The sequence below is a fragment of the Rhincodon typus genome, chromosome 16 (assembly GCF_021869965.1).
Source record: "Rhincodon typus isolate 14 chromosome 16, sRhiTyp1.1, whole genome shotgun sequence".
Lineage (NCBI taxonomy): Eukaryota > Metazoa > Chordata > Chondrichthyes > Orectolobiformes > Rhincodontidae > Rhincodon > Rhincodon typus.
The window spans coordinates 46201945-46223282 of NC_063347.1; the positions used below are offsets into that span (position 1 = coordinate 46201945).

A 21338-nucleotide genomic window follows, 5' to 3' on the forward strand; every position below is an offset into this window, starting at 1 on the left:
AAGCTGCACCCCCATCTCCAACCTACTAACCTCATCCTGCCCCCTTGACCTGTCCATCCTCCCTGGACTGACCTATCCCCTCCCTAACTCCCCACCTACACTCACCTTTACTGGCTCCATCCCCGCCTCTCCAACCTGTCTGTTTCCTCTCCACCTATCCTCTCCTCTATCCATCTTCTATCCGACTCCCACTCTCTCCCTATTTATTTCAGAACCCCCTTCCCCTCCCCCATTTCTGATGACGGGTCTAGGCCCGAAACGTCAGCCTTTCTGCTCCTACGATGCTGCTTGGCCTGCTGTGTTCATCCAGCTCTGCACCTTGTTGTCTTCAATCTGGAGTGGTTGACCAGATTTGCATGTTTTGCCTGTATGGTATTGTGCTGAAAGTACACCCATGGTTTCAGGGATTAATTGCTCCATTTATATGGACAGTACAACATGTGTCCTGATTTTTTTTTTATAGTTCATTATTTTCACTACATTTAAGTGCATACATTTCTCTTTTTTTGTCTTTTTAAACTTATTTCAGGTTTCAATGTCTCAGCAAAAATTCAGAAATTTGCACTGCATCAAAAGAATTTTCTAATCAGCAGTGCCACGCATTGTTATCAATTTGAAAGGACCCAAATAATCTGTAACACATTTATATTTCACTGAACATATTGCTGTTATTTTATAATCTCTCATGTTAATTTCTCATTATCAATATGAATGACTATGCTGCACTGATTCACTAAATTGTGGTAATTAGCCCAGGGTTTGTAATGCGACCTATTTTACTTTTTAATATCAACTTTATTACTTCATTGCATTGTTATACATAAATTGCTCATTAGGCAGGAGATTTTCTGAACAGGGAACACGTCGATGTTGTGAGTATCCCACTTCTGATTTGCATTTTCTGACAGTTGCAGTTGCTGCTTGGTAGGGTCAATGACAAGGAACTGATGAATCACAAAGACATATCGCAATATATGGGTTATTCCACTGGGCATGCAAACCGATTAGCAACAGAAGTTTTCTAAAAAAAGAACGTGTATCAGTGCATCGTGTTTAATGCATTTTTACTTTCTATAAAATAAAATCTGGTTAACAATTTGTGAAACCTATGCCTCCAAGCTTAAGGAAGAAATATTTGCCTGTTTTTGAAGACCTCATCATTGTTGTAACCATAGATACAGTGACAAATGGGTCATTACCATTTTGGGAATATTTCTTCCAAACACTTTTTAGGACATTTATAGGTGTGTTTCTCTTAGAATGCTTCTCAAATTTGCCTCTCAAAACAACAATCTACCCATCATCGAATCAAAGGTATTAGATTCCTTACAGTGTGGAAGCAGGAGATTTAGCCCATCGATTTCACACTGCCCCTCTGACAAGTATCCCACCCAAACCGACCCTCCTACCCTATCCCTGTAACTCTGCATTCCCATGGCTAGTTCACCCAGCCTACACATCCCTGGATACTATGGGTAATTTAGCATGGCCAATCCACCTAACTTGCATATCTTTGGACTGCGGGAGGAAACGGGAGCACCCAGAGGAAAACCTTGCAAACAGAGGGTGAATGTGAAAAATCCACACAGTCACCCAAGGCTAGAAACAAACCATGCCACCCCATTATGTTCATGTTTTGACTTGAAATAAATACCCAGAGGGAATGGTTTGCATTTTTCTGCATGGTTTCTGTCTAACTGTTGTTTTATGAGTGACCCACAGTTTAGAGACCACATTCCAAATTGAGACATTATTATTTTCTTGATTTGCTCTGACGTGGCAGGAGGTTTGATGTATCATTGGCTATTTTGGATCAAAGGAAATAAATGAACCAAGAAAATTTTGCTCATCAAACTAGTCCTGTTTCTTACAACTGAGCAGACCTTTGTCACATCGTGAAGTGGGGACATTTGCATAATTGCCATTTATTACTTTAAAAATGATCTGGTATTTCAAATAATGGATATGCTTTTGGTTTCACAATAATTTAACTGGAACAAAGGCTTAATCTTCAAAATCTCATCTGGAATGTTCTGTGTCATTTAATCTAATGTGCAACAGTATTTCTTTAGTGCTGAAGTGGAATGAAATAGTCATTAGAATTTACGAAACTACAGTAAAGATGATAAAAATGTATTAAACGTTTTATGTTCAGTCTTAAATGAACCAAGAAATCACGGCCTATTGGCTGTAAGTGTTCACCAAGAAATATGGCATCCAACTCCTATTAACATAGACAGAACAAAAGCATGGAAACAATATCGTAGATCACCTTGTAGTTTAAAAAAAATTGTAAAAAATATTTGAACACACAATATTTGAATTTTCTCAGGGGGAGAAAAACAGCATTTAACAAAGTAGCTGCTGCTAAATGTTTTGACAGCCCAAAATGTAGCTCCACCAACTGTCCTGATATTACTTTGTGGCTGAACTGACCCACTTGCGAGGGCCGGGAGCATCAACTGATTAACCTGAAATTAGTTTGATTCACGTAAGCTGCCCAAGTATGTCAGTTTGTACAAAATGCTAAAAGTTCATACATTGAGGTTGAACATTTGATCCAGGTAATTAAATATAATGGGGTTGTAAGTAATGATTCCATCAGTAGAAAATTATTAAATTAACATGTAAGGGCAGAAATTTACAAAATTGTCTCCTCAGTAATTATTTGGGAATATTCTCCTGAATGCTACTAACAAACTTTTCTTCCAATCAGTGAATAAGATTCTGAAATTGCTTCAGTCATTTTTACACAACGTTAGGTTGTAGTTTAATTACTGTGCAAATTCTACATTTCCATTACACCTCTTACATTTGAGTTGAACATAATGTTCTACGTCCCAAGAAATAATGTTTGCTGACTGCAGGATTCAGAGAAAACAGATTGAAACACCAAAGTACAGCCATACCAGTCCATTAAAGAATGAAAGGCATTATGCTTTCAGTACAATATGTACTCTGATTTAACTACTGTACTCAGTGTAATTCAAAGCCCGAGTTAAAATTGCAACCAGAGCTTGAATGGGGTCTTTGATTATCTATATTGTGCAGCTTATGATTTATTTTTCCTCCTATGTGTATAATCACCTGTGTCATTTGCTATAAAACTGTATATGTTTCCCTCTGAATGCCCAGAAGGAATACCAGTATAACTTGCAAGTGACATGCACCAGTTTGACTCATTTTGTGTCCTTTAAAATGGAGCTCCAGTCAGATCAGTGCTTCCATTTTCAAGTATTTTTTGTTTTTTAACTGACTTGTTTTCCCCCTCTAGGCTACAAGACAATTGATCACAATGCAGTGCCCCTCTGGTGAGCTCCACCATTCAATTAAATCATGGCTGATCTGCACCTCAATTTTGTTTACACATCGTTCCTTGAAATCATTAAAGACATTTCATTCTCAGTCTTTTAAATCTCAATTGACTTAATATTCATTATAGTTTGTGTGAAAATGTACTTTCTGGCTTTGTCTTACTTAGCCTAGTTCAAATTTTAAGATTATGCCATCTTGTTCCTGATTTCATTGCAATGTAAATGCATTTTTCATTACTGCCCTGTAGAATTTTTGTATCATTTCAAACAACGCAATTTGATTGCCCCTTGGCATCTTGAACACAAGGATTACAAGTCATCTTTATGCAGCCTTGCTTCAAAAATTAACGCTTTAATCAATGATATAATGATGATCAATGTGCACTTTATTCTTTCCAAGATTTATACAATTTATTTGTCAGATTTTTGCTTCCAAGGAAATTTTCTGACTTGGCAGACCTTTCAGTATAACTCCTCCATTATGCACCTAATCTACTCTGGGGAAGCTGGTTACGACCCCAGATTCTTTTAAAAAGATTAGAAGAGTCATTTTGTTTACATGGGTGCAATGAAGTATTGATTTTGCTTAATGGATACCTTGGTGGAGGTATAATATTTGTTGTGATTTCTTTTGTCATTATCTCAATGCTTATTTGCACAAGATGGAGGTGTGAGGTGCTCAAAGTGTTTGTTATGACTGCTTCAATAGTCGGTTTGATTGACAATTTTTATAGAGTTTTAAGAACTAATTTTCTTTATACAAAACAAAATTATGAATGTGATGATTGTCAAGCAGTTTCACACATGCCATTGATAGTACAGGGTTCATTGGTTCAGTCCATTGTATATACTGGATCAATAGGAATGGAACCAACATGAGTCGAAGGGAGATTTAAGGGGCCACTGAGGTGGGAGGGCCCAAGTTGGCATTGAGGGCACATATCTAAGATGTTTAGAGGTTACCTTTCAAACGATTCCTGTATCTAGAATATGATACACAAATCCTTTGAAATCATGAAATTCAAGTCATAGTAAATTTAGTTTGATGCCACAGAGGCTGCAGGGGAGTAGGAGTTACTTACCTTGCAACAGAGACTGTAAAACTGGAAATGTAAGATATGAGTTTATGACTCTTAACCTTTTCCTATGCCGGCAAAAACTGGAAACGTGAATCAAGTCCTGGCATTTTTAAGTGGCTCTGGGGTTCTTCAACTCTGCACACCAGCTCTTGGTATCCAAAACTGAATGTAAATCTCCAGACAGGATCGAACCAATGCTCTTTCCAAATTAAGTCAAACATTCTCACTTTAATTCCTTTAAAATAAATGGCTAAATTTTCTTTTCGCTGAGTAGTATCTTTTAATGATTTGTAAATCCTTTGTATTTCCGCAGCTCCTCGTCTCTTCCTATTGAGAAAATATTCTGATTTGTCTTCCTCAGCTGACTTCACACTTGATTAAGAATGAAGAGATAATAGGAATTCTGAAGGATTTCTGAAGAAGGGTCTAGGCCCGAAACGTCAGCTTTCCTGCTCCTCTGATACTGCTTGGCCTGCTGTGTTCATCCAGCTCTACACCTTGTTATCTCTAATTAAGAATGAACCCCAGTTGCTCTAATTTTGTCTGTTCACTTAGTCTGTCATCGAGACTGCCTGCTATAATTAGTTAAATTTAGCATTAACTTGAATTATGGATATTTAAACCTCAAATCCTTAACTCAAATCATTATACCTAGCGAAAATACAGGCCTTAGTACAGATCTCAAGGAACCAAGACTTATCTCATCTGCTAACCACACAACAGATGCAAAATAAAAAAAAAAGTTGTCCTGATCAGAAGAGAAGACTGGGATGACAGTTTAATGGTATATGTCTATCGGGGTTGTTGAGATTTTCCTTTGTCAGATCATGCTTTTCTTAGATCTTCCTTCTCCAGGTATTTTCACTTGCTTGCAGGAGGCACAGGGTGATCAGTTCGTACTTATCTGACATTTTGGGCAAGACCCCCAGCTTACAGCAACTGATGAGGGAAAATAAACAGGCTTTCTTCAGGCTTGAAGTTGTTTACTGCAGAGAGAAAGACAGCTCCTTTCTTTCGGGAAGTCTGATAGCTTATGGCTCAAACATTCATACCCACACAAGGTGAACAACCACCTAGAAACTATTTACATAGTTGTTGGCATGCAGAAGGCCTTTGATTTCATTAACTGGTTACTACTGCAGACCAGACCAATCAGCTACTTGATGCTGAACAAGTCTCCATTTACAGATACTCATTAACTCAAGCTTGTCTGCACCTAAACTCCCCTGCAGCTTGATCAACACCAGCATAAACAGTACTTGTAATGATTATCAGGTAACTTGCCTTTAAAAAACATGCAACAATCCCTTTCACAATCCTTGTTTTTTTTTTGAAAACACAGGCTTTATTCCCATTTCAGTGCGCAATCAAAATTATGGGAAAATAAAAGGATACAGTCTTTATAACCGCATATTTCCTTACTGTCAACAAATGACTAGGTCGTGTCAAAAAGTTATCTTACATCCTGTTTGCTTTCATTCCAAAATGCTTCAAGAACACGTAGAAAATCCCGATCCACTGCAAATTAGTAAAAACCAAAAAAACCTGCGGATGCTGTAAATCAGGAACAAAAACAGAAGTTGCTGGAAAAAAATCAGAGTTAATGTTTCAGGTCCGGTGACCCTTCCTCAGAACTGATGGTAGCTGGTCAAAATGTCAGTTTATATGCAGAAAGTAGGGAGGGGTGTAGGGTAGGAAGTAAACGATTGGATAGAGCCTAAAGAGAGAGAAGAACAGTTGGATAGACAAAGGATTTGATAACGATCTGGCTGAGAGGGTGAATAGTTGTTAACGGGGATTGTTAGTGACTAACAACAGGGGGTGTGTATTGGCAGGCTATGTGGTAACAAGGCCGACTGTGTGAGGTAGAGGGCTAGGACATGGGAGAGTTTAGGCCCTAAAATTATTGAACTCGATATTGAGTCCAGAGGGCTGCAGGGTTCCCAAGCTGGAACACTGCAGCAAGCCAGAGATATTTGGCCAGCGAACAAGGTGGAGTGCTGAAGTTGAACATACCACCCTGTTCTCTGGCAAATATCTCTGTCTCTGGCCTGCTGCAGTGTTCCAACAAAGCTCAACGTAAGCTGGAGGAACAACACCTCATTTTCCGCTTGGGGACCCTACAGCTCTCCAGACTCAATATCGAGTTTGATAGTTTTAGGGCCTAAACTCTCCCATGTCCCAGCCCCCTATCCCACCACACCAGGCCATGTTATCACATAGCCTGCTCTTACACACGACCTGTTGTTATTCACTAACAATCCCCATTAACAACTATTCACCCTCCCAGCCAGATCATTACCAACTCCTTTGTCTGTCCAACTGTTCTTCTCTCTCTTTAGGCTCTATCCTATCATTTACTCCCTACTCCACACCCCTCCCTATTTTCTGCATATAAACTGACGTTTTCCCAGCTACCATCAGTTCTGAGGAAGGGTCGCCGGACTTGAAACGTTAACTCTGATTTTTTTCTTCACAGACGCTGCCAGACCTGCTGAGCTTTTCACTGCAAATTAGTGATCACTTCAAAAAATTAAATTAGATTAGTCAGGAATGATCTGTTTTTCCCAGAGCCAAGACAAATGTCTTGGAACAGCTCACGCTTGTTCAAATGCTTACTCACTTCACTGTGAATGATAGGTTTGTGGTCACCTAATTTCTCCCTCCTTCCCTTAGTCTCTGAATCTAAACTGCTTTGAAAAATGATCACTAATTCATCCACTACGGTCATCTATTTTAGGATCTGATGCACAGTTAGTATTTTGGGCTATAACTTTTGCTAAAACTCTCTAATTGCAAATGAAATCTAAGTTATGAGGTGGTCATTTTTTAGTATAGGTCGTACTCATGCAAATTGCAGAGCTGTTGTGATTTTACACAGATTAAAAAATACCAATAGTTACAAAACAATTATTCTTAGAATTTGCCAATTTTATGAAACAGACATTTGTATTATAGTTATATTAAAATTATCTTTTCAAAATAGGTTTTACAACATTTTAACTTACTGTTGTGTATCTGATTTACCTGTTTTCATTTGCCATTTTTAATGAAATGATAAATCAAACAAAATTAATAAGACAAATGAAAAAACAACTCTGTTTTCAGTATACATAGAATGCAATGTCATTCCCAACTGTTTTAAATTGTATAGAAAGATTAATACATTGTGTACAAAGAATATTTGTGATATTATGAAGCAGCAACTCAAAAATCCTTGAATTACACCAGAGTAATTCAAAAACAATCACTCATTACTAAAGATTTGAATTTGCAAACATGGTTGCCTTACCTCCTTCCATTACTGTTGTCCCTTCTTCTGTAATAAGTTTCCCATATCCACTCCTTGTGTAAGCACTCAGGTAGAACTTATACTTGCTGCTGGTGTCAAGGTCAGAGACTACTATCTTGGTTGTATCAGGATCCGTAATATTAATAGTATTCAAAGAACCAATTTCTTCTGTGTCATTAACTGTAACATAAAACATTTAAGTATGAGATTTTGCTATGGTGTGTTCGATATCTGTACCTGGGAGAAACAAGGAAAATAATTTTGCTGTTAGTTTGACAACTAATTTAAGTAAAATGAAAGCTGTGGAAAGGCAGTGTTTTTGTTTGATTTTCTGTCTATTTTCCGTTACATGTGCAAAATAGCTAGAATACTGTGTTTTCCCTCTCAGTACGTTGGTCAATGCATACCTTCCACTAAGGAGGCAAAGGTTTGTGAATCTAGTTAACACACATCTTCTCTACTCTTTTCTCAGAATATTTAGATGACATAGATTCTGTGGCACTAACTGTCAATGTTCACCTTCATTCTTCTTCTGAAACTGGCAGAAACTTCTGGAATCCACAGAAATCCAGAAGATGCTGTCCATGATGAGGATTGAGGTCCCCCTAAATGAACAGTAAAATTCACCAAGTTGATGAGAGCTTGGCTTTTTAACCCTATTTATCTTACTATGAAAACATTTGTTGAATAAGGCGTAACTGATTTAGTAGCCCATATGTCCAAATTGCTGAACAATTACACTGGCCCTGAAAAATAAGCTCTATTGGCAGAATGTCATATTTCTCCAGCATGATAAAAAAATTCCACCTTTAAAATATATTTTAAGTTTGGTTATTAGCTTATATCTTAACCACATTGGTATATCCCTATCTATAATTTTGCTTTCAGTGAATCTTCATAAAAAATGAATCAGTCAGAACATTTTATATGCTGGGTTCAGGTCTGTGAGAATACTCTGAGATGATTGGTTGGCTATCCTACTTGAATTTTTGTTGTTGGATATATATGATCCTGTTGCTGGGTAAATGATGTTGGGAATGAGGAAAACCATGCATTGGAAGTATCAATCCTTTATTGATAACTCCTTTCAAGATCAGTAAAACTTAACATAATTCAGGTCCTGTTCACAAAATGCAACACATTAGATTCTGACTATCACTCTGTTTTATGGTATCTCAAACTGGACTTAGTAGCAATTCAAGTCTCAGTATACAAAGTGATCAAATTACAGTCTGAGTAAAAACACTCATATAAATAAGCTTTACTTGTGTTGTTCATGATCATTACACAACAAATACTGCTTACAAATTTGTGTGATATAATGCTTTTTAATTCACTGCACTATTGCTGATACAGATATTGAGCCAAATCAGCTTAATTATGGGCCATTAATTCATGTATAAAGGGCTGCAAATATGGGAAGAGATAATAACTGTTACTCATAATGTTCAGGATGCATGGAGTATGATCACCAATGGTGGAAAATGATAATGTTTAAAATTAGCATTCTCATGAAGATACATCTACCTTACATGCTTCCTTTACTAACTCCTTCTCCACCAAGAATAATAAAGGATTGGAGCAATATTTTACAAACCTTAATTTTGGTGCCCTCCAAGGACACACTTTAGGAAAATCTGTTGAACTTTTAAAACTAAAAATGTTCATCCACGGTATTCATTGTACACTTTTCGTGACAAGTTCCAAGTGGACGACTATGAAGGGAAAGCATAACAATTACCCAGTATCTATAGTCGTGCTAATGAATGGTCAAAGCAGTACCACAAACAGGGCCATGGCCCATTTGTGGTCAGATAATAGTGCTGTGTTTCAGGACAGTTACAGATCCGGCTCACACATGAAAAAGTACCAAAGGGCATCCTAATTATCTACAAGTATTGATGTCCAAAGGAAAGCTTTCCCGAGTTGAACTTGATAGGAATAAAACATGACAATTTAACAGTTACAATCTGGTTAAGGACTGTTAACATTTAAAAGCAACACTTTTAAAGCAACATTTTAACCAATAGAACACACTGAAATTTTATTTTTTAAACAACAAAACTTTTATGGTACAGAAAAGAATTAGATAAAGACAGGCACTATAAGCTTCACAATACTGTTTGGAACAATTGATGACATGCATTTAGTTTTACTTTTCCTAACAATTCCCTCATAAGACAAAACAATCTTCAAATTATTTTCTTCTGCACTGCTACTTTCAGAGATAAAGACCTAACTTACCGTCTATTGAATGTGGTAGCCTCAGTTCCTATGGTTATTTTTCAATTTTTCCAGGTTACTCTGCCTATTACATTCTTTTGTAATAAGGCACTGTGAGAGCCATTATAGATTCTTCCACTAGTTACAAACTGTTGAAGTCTTACAGCTCTACCCCTCATAAGATTTAAACTGAGATTGAGTTTTCCCTATCAGTCAACAGTGTTTTGTTTGGTTTGCAGAGTAGCTCTGTTATTTATTTTGGCTATCTTCTCTCAGTGAGCAGCAAACCACACAGTAAAGATGCATGGTCAGTGTGAGGTAAACTTCACCTGAGTGAAACAGAGGTTGAGTGAGTACTTCTGAGAGCTTGGTTCAAAGTAGGAATTTAACTGGTACACATCTACCAAGTTCAATTTTCGACAAATAAGTCAGCTTTTGACTTGAACTAAGAGACTTTGCACAAGGTGATGTGGCTTCGTTAAACAGCAGTTTTTTTGATAGTGACAGTTATCTCTCAATACCTGAAATCACTTCCCTGAATACGTTGTTGATCACTGTCGCAGAAAGCTAAGTTAGAAAGTGACTCATTACCGTTCTGTTTACAGCAGGAGTTTTTAAAGTGCACAGTCAATTTCGGCAAACGGTCAGTGAGTGGGAGAATTCACCTGAGTGAGACAGAGTAAAGAGAGGCTGAGTGAGTGGATCGGGAATCTGGTTGAAAATCAGAATTTGCTACAGAAGGGTAAAAAGGTGCTTTAATGAGGTTAACTGTAAGAAGTAAAATATGCTGAGTGGTGAAGTCGGTGAAGGGAAGTGTGCTTTTCTTTTTTGCTAGAAGTTCATTGCTTGGTTAAAAACAGTGCTGATATGTGCTGTCTTTAAATTGTTATAAAGTATAAAAACAGATTATTTATAAGAAAGTAGCTAGATATTCTTGAGTCAACGTGTTCAGAGATTTTATGGATGGTGGACGGTAACTGGATGACAGATCTTTTTTCCCTATTGTTTAGAAAAATTACTGGACATAGTGTTGGACATTTTGAATGAAGAGGTATTTTTTATGGGGAACCTTTATGGGACAATAAGATCCTATTCCCATTAAACCCAGTTCCAATCATAAGAAAGAGATATACAAGATGATGGCCAAAGACTAGCAGCATTTTGGACAGTCATCCAAAACTGATATTAATAATGATTAATTATTGGTGGAATTGTTGCTATCTCTTTGTGAAATCCTCTGTGAAATTGCATAAACTATGTGATTTTGAATCTGCCTATTTAAAGTTTATGGCTTTCAGCCAAATTCATGTCTGAATGAATAGTCAATATCTCGTAATTCTCAGGTATGAACTAAATGAAGTGGTGTCTCAGGGGTGATATCTTTCACTGGATAGCTATACGCAATAGAATCCTATCAGGTATTTTTGCTTTTATTGGCCCAGAGTGCTGAGGCCAGTGGTGCACTAATTTAGCACATATTGGGGATTAAGTCGAGACATTTCTTGGCTTGTGCTGCACAGTTCTGGGACGTGATCATTTTTATGCAAGGTGGAAAGAAACTTGCCTTTGGATACAAGTTGAAAGCAATATCGATTGCTTGCATCTTCAAAGCTTAAAATGAAGAAGAAAATTTAATTCCCAGGTATACAGCTTCACTGCCAAATTTCAGATCAATGCATAAATAACAGTAATGGTAGAACAGAAGGAAAAGCAAAAGTTTATTCTTAAATACCTTCGTCTTCAATGAAGATTTCCCAATTCCAGTAGGGAGGCTGACTCAATGTTAGCATTAACTTGATATTAATTAACATTTATTGACCATTAACTTAAGTATTTGGAAAGCAGATGCAAAGTATGCAATATGTCCCAGCAAAAGATAAAAAAATCCTGTTGGTAATGCAAATTAAAAATCTACCTACAGGACTATTGTAGTTCAACATTGCTGCTCAAGAGTATGTTGGTTTACTGATAGTAAATATTCCTTCCCAAAGCCCTGTCTTTTGCTCTGCTTTTTGTACTAATCCACTTTTCCTTAGAAGATGCAATATTCTATGCCTCAAGCACTTCCTGCGGCAAAGCAATCTATGAACTGTGTGAAATGACATTTCTTCTGATTACATTTTTAAATTCATGATGTTGGATGGGATTTTCCAATTTAGACTTCAAGTATGGTGATGGGTGTTGCAGATGGTATCACATCCATTATGGCCTGTGGCAAGAGTTCTGGAGCAATCATCAGCTTTTTATGTCCTATGAAAATGTGTTCTGAGGTGAATTAAACGGTGAATCATCCAGGTGGCAAGTGAAGGTTCTTGCTTCTACTGGTACCTCCTGGGGTTGAAGGTTCTGATGTTATATTTAAAGGTCATGCAGACACCTCTTCACTTGCTAAACATGAGGAACTTCACAGGTCCTACCCTATCCCAGAGATTACTGTCAGGAGTCAAAGGGGACTCCCTGCTTTAACAATCTCTCATTAGAGTATCTGCTCCAAGCAGTCTGAACGAGAGAAGAGGTTCTCTTCCTCTCTGAAGGGAGAGAGTAACCCTCCTATCAGAACCAGGCTGCCTGGGCTCAGGTCACACAGAGGTCAGTGCCTTTCATCAACATCAATGACATGTGGCCCACCACAGGAAATGGATGATTTATCCCCAGTGCTCCACCACATTAAGTGCCACAATCTTCTCACTGCAAGTTCATAGACACTTATTCTAATTCTGCTACTGTACAGTCAGATGGCATGCTCATGCCTACTTCATTATCACATGCATGATATGCACTGAACAGCCCATACCCATTTTATGCTGCCAATCCTGAGCACCACAATTGATACTCACTTATGGGAGAGGGTTCACCTCCTGGCAAGATGATGCATATATTCATATCCCACTCAATCCTTCTCTTTCTCTTGCTGCAAGACAAGCCAGAACTCAAGTGGAAGGAGGGGGTCCCAGATGATGGAGACCCATTCCCAGAATCCTCACCCTCTTTGGAGGAAGATCTGGTTCAGCTGTAAGGTGAGGACCAACACTGGCCCTGTGCTGAAGGAGAGAAACTCCCAAACATTCCTTTACATTAGGGGTTGTACTTCTTCAACCATTGAATTCTCTCTCTTCTCTTCCACAGTTATGAACAGTCAAGAGATAAACAGATAAAGATGGACATGATGGCAGCCGAGCATGAGCTTCCCTGAGGATGAGACAGGTGACGCTTCAGTGGCTCCAACAGAGAAGTGCCCACCTGCACCCACTACCAGCACAGAGGCTGTTATCTTGGTTTGATTAGGTGGCACGGTGGCTCAGTGGTTATCACTGCTGCCTTACAGCACCAGAGACCTGGGTTCAATTGTACCCTTGGGCAACAGTCTGTGTGGAATTTGCACATTCACACTGTGTCTGCGTGAGTTTTCTCTGGGTGCTCCGGTTTCCTCCCACAGTCCAAAGATGTGCAGGCTAGGTGGATTAGCTATGCTAAATTGCCTCGTAGTGTCCAGGGATTTGCAGGTTAGGTGTGTTATGGGGGATGGGTCTGGGTGGGATGCTCTGAGGATCGGTGTGGACTTGTAGGGCTGAAGGGCTTGTTTCCACACTGTAGGGATTCTATTCTATGATTGGTGGTAAGGACTAGAGCAGATTCAGAGACAGAATCTGCTGAGTACATCATTGACATGTGACCCAGCTAGTGGAGGCAGAAACACCCGAGGTCTCCAATACCTAAAGGGCCGTGGAGATCAGGCACCATCTGAGCTCCAGGCAGAATGTGTATCTCCTCAGTCAGTCAGAACTGACATACTCATTCTGCAGAGACAGGGGAACATCACGCAGTGGAGCCAGAGGGCAGGAGTGAAAGTCCATCAATCTTCTGTCTCAGGAGGTGGCTCCATCATACTAGAGCTTGGCTGTCTCCGTGGAATGGCTGACACCAGCCCCTTAAAGAAAAGGTTCAACAGTATGTTCACGGAGTTTCAGATAATGTGCTTCGACCTGCATATGCTCAGATGTGAGAGAAGGATGAGATATTGATGCACAGAGAGATCTGTGTGTTCAGGTCCATTGTACCCTGAAGGTGGCAACGCAGGACGATAGAGTGGTCAAGAAGGCATACGGCATGCTTTCATTCATCGGATGCGGTATTGAGTACAAGAGTTGGCAGGTCATGTTACAGTTGTATAGGACTTTGGTTCGACCACGTTTGGAATACTGCATACAGTTCTGGTCACCACATTACCAAAAGGATGTGGATGCTTTGGAGAGGGTGCAGAGGAGGTTCACCAGGATGTTGCCTGGTAAGAGGGCGCTAGCTATGAAGAAAGGTTGAGTAGATTAGGATTATTTACATTAGACAGACGGAGGTTGAGGGGAGACCTGATTGAGGTCTACAAAATCATGAGAGGTATAGACAGGGTGGATAGCAAGAAGCTTTTTCCCAGAGCGGGGGACTCGATTACTAGGGGTCAGGATTTCAAGGTGAGAGGGGAAAAGTTTAAGGGAGATATGCGTGGAAAGTTCTTTACGCAGAGGGTGGTGGGTGCCTGGAACGCGTAGCCAGCGGAGGTGGTAGAGGCGGGCACGATAGCGTCATTTAAGATGTATCTAGACAGATACATGAATGGGCAGGGAGCAGAGGGATACAGATCCTTGGAAAATAGGCGACAGGTTTAGATTGAGGATCTGGATCGGTGCAGGCTTGGAGGGCCATTTGGCCTGTTCCTGTGCTGTAATTTTCTTTGTTCTTTGTTCTATTTCATCCTCACTCAAGGCGCCCCTTCTTCTCAAGGAGATAGGGTAGTACCAGCAGAAAGCCACAGGAAGGGACAGTGACAGAGAGGTGACCAGGAGTTTAATCTCAGGACACTCCTAAGCGATATAAAACCCTTTTTAGGCTGCATTTGGAATACTGTGTGCAGTTTTGGTCACCATACTACCAGAAAGATGTGGAAGCTTTGGAGAGAGTACAGACAAGGTTCAACAGGATGTTGCCTGGTCTCCAGGGCATTGACTATGAGGAAAGGATAGAAAGACTAGGATTGTTTTCACTGGAAAGACAGTGGCTGAGAGGAGACCTGATAGAGGTCTTCAAAATTATGAGAGGCATAGATAGGGCGGGTAGTCAGAGGCTTTTTCCCAGGGTTGAAGTTTCAATTACAAGGGGGCACAGGTTCAAGGTCAGAGGGTAAAAGTTTAAGGGAGATGTGCAAGGGAAGTTTTTCACGCAGAGAGCAGTAGCAGCCTGGAATGCACTGCCAGAAGAGGTGGCGGAAGCGGGCACATTGAAGACATTTAAGAGGCACCTAGATGGGTACACGAATAGGGAGGGAAAAGAGGGATACAGATCGAAAAATGGCAGGTTTGTTTTGAGATTAATTAGGGCATGATGGTCGGCACAGGCTTGGAGGGCCAAAGGGCCTGTTCCTGTGCTGTACTTTTTCATTTGTTCAAGATGGTCTGCAATGCCACTTCTCATCTGCCAGTGAGCTCATTGCCTGCAGCCAATCAAGCCGAGTAGAACGCACTTGTATCTGGTCACCAGCAAGGGGCACTATAGGCCTCGAAGCCTGCCAAAGTCTTCACAGTTACCATGAATTCCTCTTCAGCAGGCATCCACCACTCCAGATGTACATGGTGGGCCTGAATCTAAATGCGGTGGTAGGCATATGAAGAAGAAATGGTTTTGAAGCCTTCTCTGTATTACAATGAATAGATAAATAAATATAACATGTAAATATATGTTCGGTTCCACTGACCTAATGTTTTGGATAGTTTGACTTCCTTGTTAGGTGCTGTTATGGTTGACTGAAATGAAGATTGTGCATCATCTTTCCACATTACAAGGAGAAGCCACCCTGCCCCCATATCACTTTTGAAAGTTTCACTGTGGTAGCAATATGTGTGTCTGTACTCTCCCTGATATCCTCCTGAAATATGGACCTCGTGTTTGGTCACTAAGTGGTGTTCAGGAACACATATTTCATCGCATAATTTCCACAGCAGACTACTGCGCCTGGAATAGCTTAAGCAGTGAATTTAGGCTCTCTGTATTTAATGTACTTTCTATAATGGGTCATGTGAAATTGCAGTCTTCACTCTGTGATGTAAGAATTGGCTTTTACAAATTTAGTTTCACTTGTTTGCTCAAATGTTCTATATCCCTATTTATAAATCCATAAAATGGTATCCTTTGCTCACAAATTAAGGATACTGAATTAGATCATCAGTGGACATCATATAGTTGCAAAAGCCTCTTGGACTATATTACATTAGTTGGAGACCAAGTGACATTAAAAGGTATGAGCAGCCAGCAGAATATCACATTTACTGGCAGCAACGTTAGATTAATTCCAATCTTGCAAAGCACATCTGAATTTCCATCAAGAACATCAACTGGGTTTGACTCCCTGATAGGAGTATAAATTCGGTCAATGGCCTCTGAACACTAAAGTTTGATATGCTGTCTGTAAATGTCCCAAGTATATTTTGCCAACCCTTAAAATAGCTGGAATTCGATGAACATAATTATTGGCACCAAATAGATATATATAGCACGTGAAATTTACAGGTGCAAACACGAACATTTCTTGCCACAACATGCAGCCAAATTGCAAGCTAATTTTGCACATCAATATGTTACAGTTGCTGATAGTACTAATAGGTTCAAGAACGTGGCAAAATTCTAACAGCAATAAGTTGTAAAATTTAGCTTGTTTAGGATTTAAATACTCTGCAATTTACTTTAGGCATTGGCAGATTCATGGAGTAACTTCAACAAGTTCCTCACATCTGCAGTCCTGTGAAATTTTAGCTTCAACACTGTTTGCACAATTGACATCATTTAATAATCTACCAATCATTGGCAAAATTTGAGAGATACATTTAAATAACTTAAGGGACAGAAATATATGCATGTTACACTATATTTTGGTTTGCAGTGGCATATTGATATGGCTATACCACTGCTAAATGTGTGGGGGCCATATTCTTAAGCATTTTGTGTAGATAGATATTAAGCCCCTTAAGTATGTTAATAAGGCATAATACCATTTCAAAAAAAAAGTCATTAATTCTTCAGATATCCTATGGCTGCTAATGAAACCTAAAATTCAGGAAATGTGTAAAGCACAAAACAATGCATTGATCAGGCATGTTAGAGAAAAGTGCTCATCTATCTTAATAAGATGACTGAGATTTTGAGGTAACAATATAACAAATTTTAACACGAAGGCTTCTCAATTTTAGAAGCAAGCCAAAATGAAATTTCTATTTTTAATCAGAACTAAACTGTTCACCACTATTCTTATTTCTGTACCTCGAATTATGGTCCAGCATTCTGCTATCCCGATATACACAATGCTCTGACGGAATATAATCAGGAATTGCTATGATTTCTTACAATATGAAAATAATAATGAATTTGCATTGATATAGCACTTCGCATGGTCTCAAGACATGCCAAAATATTTACAGCCAGCAAAGTAATTTAGAAGTGATAAAATATAGGAAACCTAGCAGTCGATTTGCACAAGCTCCCACAAACAGTAATGAGATAAATTCATTGGGGTTATCTGCTTTAAAGATGTTAGTTGAAAGATAAATATCAGCAAACACATCTTGAAGAATTCCCTTGCTTTCCTTTGAAATAGTATTATTGAACCTATTATTTCTACGTAAAATGAAGCCCTAATTTAATCTTACCCAAAGTATGGCGTCTCAAACTATCCAGCACTCATTCAATGTTAGATTTTATCAGCCAGGATGTTGTTTCTGACTCATATTGAGAGTACACATACTCCAATAGTATTTAACTTCTTAAACCCAAACACGACATAACAGGAAAAGAGTCAGGATTCTTGCAATATTTTAAGGAGCTACTAACGCACTGCTTCTAATAGAATTGTCCAAATATGAAGATCATTTTGCAAAGAGAAAAATTCTAAATTGATGCTTCATTGAATGGCTTCTTACCCTATTCTGAGTGCTCACATCAAATCTACTGTCAGCCAGTGTTCAAGCTCTACGCTCAAATAGTATTCAGGATAGATTGTGTGAACTCACCTTGCTCTTTCAAAATTATCACGTGTATATCAATTATTTTGTGTTAAAGATATCCACAAGTGCTTTTACAGTTTGAGTGTGTAGTTGATTGCAAACACACAACTCTCCCCCAACACCTGAAGTGCATGAAATGAAAATGCCAATCTATATTAACAGATGGTAATAAGGAGCCATCAAAATGTCTATAAGTGTTCAGCTAGATACCTGATACGAGTTTATTCAAAGCAAGTTCTGCCAGACTCCAGGTATTTTGACTCCAGGTCTCTTTTTTATTCTTTAAAGGATGGGCATACCATTGGCAAGGTCAACATTTGTCTCTCATCTCTCTGAGAAGGTGGTGTTGATATGCCTTCCTTATCAGCTTCATCCATCCAGTTCCAGGATATTGACCCTACCAATCTGAAGGCATGGCAATATAGTTCCAAATCAAGGTAGTATGTGACATGGAAAGCAACATGCAGGCAGTGGCGTTCACATGTGCTGTTGCCCTCATCCTTTTAGGTGGTCAAGACCGTGGGTTTAGAATGAAGGAGTCTTAGCGAGCAGCTGTAGTGCATTTTGCAAATAGTGAGCATGCTTGCCACTGAGTATTGGTGATGAAGTGAATGTATGTTTAAAATATGAACGGGTGTCAATCAAACAAGATGCTTTGTACTGGATTGTGTTAAGCTTCTCAAGTGTTGTCTCAAGTGAACATATCCAGGCAAGTGACAAGTATTTCACTACTCACCTGTCTTGTAACTTTTCGATTGCGGACAGATTTTGAGGAATTAGAATTTGAGTTACTTGCCACAGAATCCTCAGTCTGTTTTTGTAGTCACAGTATTCAAGATATAATGTTAGTCCAATCAATTATCTGGTCAATGATAACATCCAAAATGTAGACATGTGAATGCAGTGATGGTAGTGCCACTGAAAGTCATGGAGAAACAGATACATTCTCTTTGTTGAAAATAGTTGTTGCTTGGCACTTGCATGGTGTGCATATTACTCACCAGATATCAGCACAAGTCTGAACCTTGTCCAAGTCTACCGACAACGAGGAGAGATTGTTTGCTGCAGCCGTCTGTCTGAAAAAGACAACGGTTTGTGTTGTGGTTGTCTACTTTGTGTTAAGCATCATCTGATGTGGTTCAAGGAACGTCACTCCCTCCTACCTGTAAAGAGCTTGTTTTGGCCACCAACATCAAGAACACAAACGTTATCATCCAGGATTTTGCCAGAGCACCATAATCAACAGTGATAATGTGACCCTGGCGGTTGTTAATAGCTTCTTGTATCAAGGCTCCACAATCATCAGCAATCTGTCATTTGAAGCTGAAATCGAGACACCCATCACAAAAGCTGTGACTATTATATCCAAGCTAAGAAAATGTGGATCAACAATAACCTGACTGAGAGCACCAATGGTAAGTGAACGAAGTCTATGTCCGCATTTGCTGCAAAGGAGGACAATGGTTTGCTGGTCTCTATTTTCTCGAAGTCTTTTTCTGCTCCAATGTGCTTTCTAACAGTCAGCCACCAGGGGTCACAGCCATCACCCACTGTCTCCAGGTGTCAGTGTCAATGTCTGCCATCTTTATATCATGCTTACAGGTGTCCTTGTAATGTAGGTATGGACACCCAGAACATTGTGACCCAGTGGCCAATTCATAGTACAAAAGCTTTTTGTGCATGTGGCCATTTTCCATCAGATGAACTTGTTGAGTCAGCACAGTCTTTGTGGGTTTAGTAATGAGTAAATGCTGATGGAATCAGCACACTTCAAGAATCCTACAGTTAGTGACATTGCCATGCCAAGGGAAAACAGGCAAACGTAGAAATATTTCAGACCTCTCTACTACCTAGCATATGTTGACTAGGACTCAGCATTGCAAAGGAGTGAATTACGGACGCAGACTTGGTACACTTGCCTTTTGGTGCTCTCAGTCTGGTTATTGTTGTTCTACAATTTCTTTGCTCAGATATGACAGCTTCAGCTTTTTTGCTAGGTATGCACATTTCAGCTTCAAATGGCAGATTGCTGATGATTGTGGAACCTTGTTACATGCAGTTATTAACAACTGCCAGGTCACACGATCACTGCTGATTATGGTGGTATAGCAAAATTGTGGATAATAACATTTGTCTTTTTGATGCCGGTGGCCAAACAAAACTCTTCACAGGTAGGAGGGAGTCTATCCAATTGCCAGCAAAGCTGTTTTGCAGAACAGAATGCCAGTGTGGCATCATCAGCAATGAGCAACTCTCTAAAGGAGGATCTTAGATCAGGGTCTTAGATCCGAAGCGAGCAAGGTTGAACAGTAATAATTAGACACCCTCAGTAGATGACCTGAAGAATATGCCAAAGTTACAGAACACAATCTTGTTTCACATCATCACGGATCTCAAACGGTGTCAATTTTGGCCCATCACAGCTGATTTTACCCATCATGTTGTCATGTAAAGAGATCAAAAGAGATGCTTCGACAAGCAGTTTGTTTCTCTAGCAGTTCAAATAGACCACCGCTGCTCACATGGTCGAATACCTTCACAGGATTGATGAAGGTAATATTTAGAGGTCATTTTGTTCACAGCATTTTCTTTGCAGCAGCTGAACAGAGTAGCCCATGTCAATTACAAATGTCCCAGTTCTGAAACCGTACTGGGATCTGAAGGTGATGAGTTTAGCCAGGATCTGGAGTCTGTGAATGGCAACATGAGCACATACTAATCCCATGATACAAAACATGGTTAGTTAATAGTTGCTGTAAATGCTGTAGTCAACCTTTCTTTTGTGCAGGGTCACATACATATCCTGGGGTACTCCCACCAGCACAGATAGAGAAGTTTTTACAGATGCTGCAGGAGCACTGGTCTCGGGTGGTGTCGCAACAATACCTCAAGCTTGACCCGTGGCAAATGTGTCAAGTGTTTTGCTCAATTCATTCACTGTGGCTTTGATATCAAGCTCTGTTATAACAGGTCCTCTATGGGACCTAGGGCTCCCTTGATGATCATTTTCTTCGAAGAGTACAACTCAAGTTCGTTTTCCACTCACCTCGCCAACAGTTCATTGCAGTCAGTGTTGACCTCCCTTGCCCTTGTTTTCAACGGAGTATTTTCTTGTTGCCAGAACTGCTGCTCTTTTGGTCCAGTCATAAATCTCCTTGACATACTCTATGTTGAAAAACCTACAGATATTCGAGTGGAGTGGCAACCAGTCATTATTTGTATACCTCCCAACAGTCTGTTGAAATTTGCTTCAAACAGTTCTTCCTTCCTTCAGATATTTTGCAATCAGATCTCTTGATAAGAGTAGACTGTTTGGGTTTAATGACACAGTGATTTCCGCCATTAACCTTGTTTTCAACGGAGTATTTTCTTGTTGCCAGAACTGCTG

At 39.4% G+C, this 21338-nt stretch overlaps 1 protein-coding gene across 1 annotated transcript in view; it reads right to left on the reverse strand.

The window, feature by feature from the left end:
* The window catches only part of chl1b (cell adhesion molecule L1-like b), an 809671-nt gene that overhangs the window by 85227 nt on the left and 703106 nt on the right, over positions 1–21338 (reverse strand). Inside the window, exon 26 of the mRNA XM_048606742.1 lies at positions 7686–7865. Within this exon, the coding sequence (XP_048462699.1) occupies positions 7686–7865 (180 nt within the window). The remainder of the gene's footprint in view (positions 1–7685; positions 7866–21338) is intronic.